Below are 5,287 nucleotides of genomic sequence, written 5' to 3'. Positions count from 1 at the left end.
AAAGCATAAGAAAACTTTGTATTTCTCTAAAATCTGTAAATTTTCTTTAGAGTTTATTTGTTGATTTCAACGGCACTTTGAACTGGTAATTAATTACTACAAGTCTGAAGCAAAGGTGCTGAATAGTTCATTAATTCCTCAATACTTTTGTATGCTTATCACTCAGTAACCAGTCATCCTGTAATACCTACACATTGTCAATGTACAGTTACTGGCTGCGATTATCATGATGTAGTAATATAACCAGTATACATGGACAAGCATGAGAAACCCAAGTGCTAGAATTGCAAAAAAAAAAAAACCTTTGTGACTGCTATGATTATGATGAAGAATGAAGATGATAAAAAAATTCCAGCATCACAAATATTTAAAACTAGAACGTTTTATTAATTTTTTTTTCTATAAAATCTCAACTTTTTTAGAAATATATACAAAAAAAAAAAAGAGAGACAAAAACAGTGTACAAATAACTTTTCAATGTTGAGTGCTTGATTAATTTATGGCATGGATTTGCCTCACAAAGGGCAGTTCGTAAGGTCTTGAGTGCCTTTCAACAGCTGCTCTCGGTCCAGTTCAAACATATATGACACTGCCTCCATTTCCATTAAAAAAGCCTCCAAACACAACACTCATCTCTCTGGCCATTTGCCTCCATTGTTTACGGGGTTCTTTCATTGTCTGTAATCTGTCACTAACAGTGTCTTTTTGCCTGTGAAGAAAACATCTATTGCACATAATTCAAGTAACCCCATGGCACATTCAAATGGTTTATTCCACTCTTTTTGTCTTGGGAACAATACCATTTTTTTCCCTCCCTCTTCTACCAAGTTCCTGAATAGAATAAGTGAATCCAGGAGTACCAGATTTTTTCTCTCAGACAAAGGCAGCTCTTGTTGTGTGACATGGCTGAAGATAAACAAAAAAAACAAAACCCCCAAACAAACAAACAAAAAAAACAAACATGTTGTATTATTGGCAATGCATAAATAAAACATGAACCTTGTCTCTTTTGACGGCACTCTGAATATTATAAGTCTTATTTAGGGCTTTAAAAGTATTTTTGGGTTGATACAAGGGGAGCCAGCCTACACACATGTCGGAGGAGGTCGCGTCGGCTCGTACTTGGTGCTGTGCCCTTTGAGAGATGGATGAGGTTTGATGTATGGCCTGCTGCTGGTGAACACACTGGCAGCCTTCCTCCTCGTCCTCTTCTTCAGCTTTCTGCTGAAGACATTCTGCCATGACTGCAGTGTCTTTGAGGTCCAGATCCACATACCACTGGTGATGCCCACCACTAACAGCATGAAGATCTTCACCATGAAAATCTCAACAGCGGGTATCGACGCTTTCATCACACATTTGTCCGACTCCGGCCCGCTGCCGTCCACACACTTCTGCTCGCCGGCCAGGATGCGCCAGTAGTCCATGTTGAGCCTCTCGTAGAAATAGCAGGCGATGACACAGGTAGCGGGGACAGTGTAGAGGACGGAGAAGACCCCGATGCGAACCATCAGCTTCTCCAGCTTGTCCGTGTTCTCTCCCTCCGTTTTCATTATCTTACGGATGTGGAAAAGGGCTACAAAGCCAGACAGCAGGAAAGAGGTGCCAATAATAAGATAACAGGAGAGGGGTATGAGCACGAAGCCCGTGAGTGCTTTGACGTCCATGCTGCCCACGTAGCAGACCCCCGTCAGCTCATCCCCAGCCACCTTCCTCATCACCAGGATCATGATGGTTTTCACGGCCGGGATGGCCCACGCTGCCAGGTGAAAGTAGCTGCTGTTAGCCTCAATGGCTTCATGACCCCACTTCTTCCCAGCAGCCAGGAACCATGTGAGGGTCAGGATAACCCACCAGAGGGAGCTGGCCATGCCAAAATAATACAGAATGAGGAACACAATAGTACAGCCGGTGCTCTCCAGACCCTCCTGGATAATATACTGGACCCCATTGTCTCTGTCACAGGCTATTTTGTCAGCTCCCACAAAAAGTCGAACGAGGTAGCCCACAGAGTAAACACAGTAGGACATGGAGAGGAAGATGATGGGCCTCTCTGGGTATTTGAATCGCTGTGGGTCAATGAGAAAAGTGAGCACAGTGAAGGCGCTGGAGACAAAGCAGAGGATGGACCAGATGGCCATCCACACCAGAGAGAACTGCTTGTCTCCCTGGCTCCAGTATACATCCACTTTGGAGTAGCATTTGGGGGCACAGGACTCACTCTTCTCCACAAAGTGGAACTTGCCCGGGTTGCTGCACGCCTGCTTGCTGCTGCTGTCCTTGAGGTGCAGGTCCTGCCCACTCAGAGGCCGCTGGGGTCTGAAGTCTGGAGGCTGAGTGTGGGAGACTTTGGGCGGCTCATCCGAGCCATTATTGGGTGCCTCCATGCAGAGGTTGTTGGGGTCATTTTTGGTGGGCAGGCGGGAGCAGTCCAGAGAATCTGGCCAGGGGAAGTTAAACTGCTCCAGGATCGGGGAGCATTTAAGCTTGACCTGCTCGCACATGACTCTGCATGCTGGAATGGGGTTCGACACCTGCTCCGTGCACATGGGCGCATACAGTGAGCACAGGAAAAATTTGAGGTGACTGTGACATCCAAACTGTATCAGTGTGGCGAACTCCTGCAGCTGTATCGCTGCCTCTTTTTGGTCATCATGGCCCATGAGATTGGGCATGCGGGTCATGTTGTAGCCAATGTCCTTACACTGGGGGATGCTGATGTGCTGACATCTCCCTTCTCCCGACCAGTCAGGGTCTATTGAGCTGATGGCTGAACCCCTGCAGCTCCACAGCACCAGCAGCAGATGGAAGAGGCTCAGTTTCACTGCTGGACACATTCTCCCCTCTTAATTTGAAGAAAAAAATACCACAAGCAAGTTCATTAAAAAGTCAGTGATCAACCTTGACTTGGCGATCGGGATCAATGATCTGGGGGGAAAAAAGAAAAAAAAAAAAAAAAACTTACTCAACTATGTTCCGACACCATCGATTCCTCAGTTAAGAGTCTTTAAAAAAAACATAATTCCCGCGAAGGTCCGACAGTGGTGAGCCTCTGGAGGAGTGCAGGCAGGTCCATGCTTTCACGCGCACCAGTGCTGGAGTGACTTCAGTCTCTTGCGCGTAAATATCGGTCCACACTCAGTCCAAGAAAGCTGTGATACATCCACATCTGTTGAAATCCTACTCCCAAAAAACACTCATCGGTCCGCTTTCACGTCTCACGTTACTTTTTGAGGGAGTATCTGTCTGTGTTGCGGTGCGATTTCAACCCGACAACTTGAGAATAAAATAATAATAAAAAGAACAAATTCCCCGCCGGGTCTTTTTGTTGTTGTTGTTGTTGTTGCGGCTCCTCGCAAGGCACCTAAACAAGTAGTCACTCAGAGAAATAAGTGGGATAAATATCCTCTGTGGTTGGAGTAAACGTGCCGGAGAGACGCCGGATTACGCTCCTCCCGATGCGTTTGGTGGCAGAGCTCGTCTGAGCTGGTCGGAGCCTCCGTCCCGGTCTAACCTGCCAAAAGATCCGCCTTCAAAGACAGCTACTTTGCATAAGAAAGATGACACTGACACGCGGATTATTTTCAAATCGTGCGGAACAGCTTGTTCATTACTGCAGTTTCAAAGGGCTCACAGCAAACTTCCTGCTCGCTGTTTGTTTGGACTCGGCCACAAACTTCGGAAACAGCAGGACAGAGACGCATTTTATGAGATTTCCCCCTAAAATGTTGCGCAATTTGGCTCGGGGGCGCACAAGTCCAGAGGCGCACCAAAACCAGAGCTTTGATCACAACTGATTCTTTTAACTGGAGGAAATCCACGCAAGCCCATTTTCCCTCCTTCTCCTCTCCTTGTTTCTCTATTCAAAATAACTTTCACAAAACACACCCTCCTTGAAGACAACATGACAAATATGTTCAATCCGCGCTCACTTTTCTTGCAGTCTTTGGCGCTCACTGCCTATACACTACATTTATGAATATCCTTTTGAAGAACAAGGGTGTAGCCCACATAAAATAACCCCTTTTATTATTGTCCTTGTACAATGACTCACGACTGAACATGCAAGCCTTTTAAAAAACGAATGGTGGTGTTTTCCAAAAGACCATTGAAAAGTAAAGGAAGTACTCTGATCCTTTTGTTGATACCTCAGTGGAAAAACACAGTGTCACGAATGAAAACACAACATTCAAAAGTGTTATGGCGACCATGAAATGCATTGTAAGTATCAAAAGCAAGGTGGTCATTATTAGTGTTTGAAATATATCATTTGCTTAAGACTGTCTGATGTTCACGTTATTTAAAGATCTACTGTGTATACCATTTGGGGTTTTTTTCATTTGAGATTGTATGTAAAGTTTGAAGACGCTGCTGTCAGATAAAAGCAATTTTGTAAAGTGTACAACCATATACCATGAAATCTAAAAGGACCATGGTGTTGAAATATTAATTCAAAGTTGTTATATTAGAAAATGGCACTTGGATAATAATGTAGTCGATATACTTTAACATTTTCTATGATGGTCAGCACGTTTTGGAAAATAACGAACTGTCATTTCTCTGAAGTAAAAATCTGAAATAAAATATGGTGATGGAAAGTGCTGCTCTCTGCATATTATGCATTATATGCATAAATGTTTCAGTTTGGATTTCCTCTTTCGAAGATTACATATATAAATCTCAATGCATTATACACGTACAGTGCATTTGCACGTGAATAAGAAAGTTCGGCTTACTCTTTCAATAAATGATGCAGTTTATCACATATTTTACTTCAATCTTTCTCATCTGATCATAATTACAAAATCCCATACATCCATACTCACAAAATAAACAAAACATATCTTTAAATAACAAGAGATCACACACAAACACAATCTGAATAAGAAATACCAACGATTGCTAGTTTTCCTCCTTGACCTTTAAAGGCAAGTCAAATCACTCCAGGCTTCATTCTGTGATACGTATTTGGATGAAAAACAGATGGAAGATCTATCAATCTTTATAAGGTCTTAGAGTTACTGGGAAAATTCTCGAAGGTTTCAGAAGAAACTGCTCAGAGAAATGATATATAAATGTTGATAAAAGCGTATCCGATCTCAGGCTGTGAGTTCCAGCTCTGGCAATTCAATTCAGATTTCAACAACACCTGGCAGTTATTTCCTGCCTTTTTTAGGTCCAATGAAAGAAGTAATCCAACAAACAAATGTAAAGGTCTTCTGGCATAATATCAACATGTAATATTAACATTGTTCCACTGTCAAGCTTGTCTTACAGCGACATCTGT

General features: G+C 43.2%; 1 protein-coding gene across 1 annotated transcript; it reads right to left on the bottom strand.

Moving 5' to 3' along the window:
• Positions 1 to 375: 375 nt before the first annotated feature.
• Positions 376 to 3,456, bottom strand: fzd10 (frizzled class receptor 10). The gene is made up of 2 exons (XM_080467034.1): positions 2,966 to 3,456; positions 376 to 2,845 (listed from the first exon to the last, which is right to left on the bottom strand). The coding sequence occupies exon 2, from the start codon at positions 2,835 to 2,837 to the stop codon at positions 1,086 to 1,088; it is 1,752 nt and encodes a 583-aa protein (XP_080323160.1). The 5' UTR covers positions 2,838 to 2,845; positions 2,966 to 3,456; the 3' UTR covers positions 376 to 1,085.
• Positions 3,457 to 5,287: the final 1,831 nt, after the last annotated feature.

The sequence above is a fragment of the Lipophrys pholis genome (assembly GCF_963383615.2).
Source record: "Lipophrys pholis genome assembly, chromosome: 7".
Lineage (NCBI taxonomy): Eukaryota > Metazoa > Chordata > Actinopteri > Blenniiformes > Blenniidae > Lipophrys > Lipophrys pholis.
This window is presented reverse-complemented; position numbering and strand designations above follow the sequence as displayed.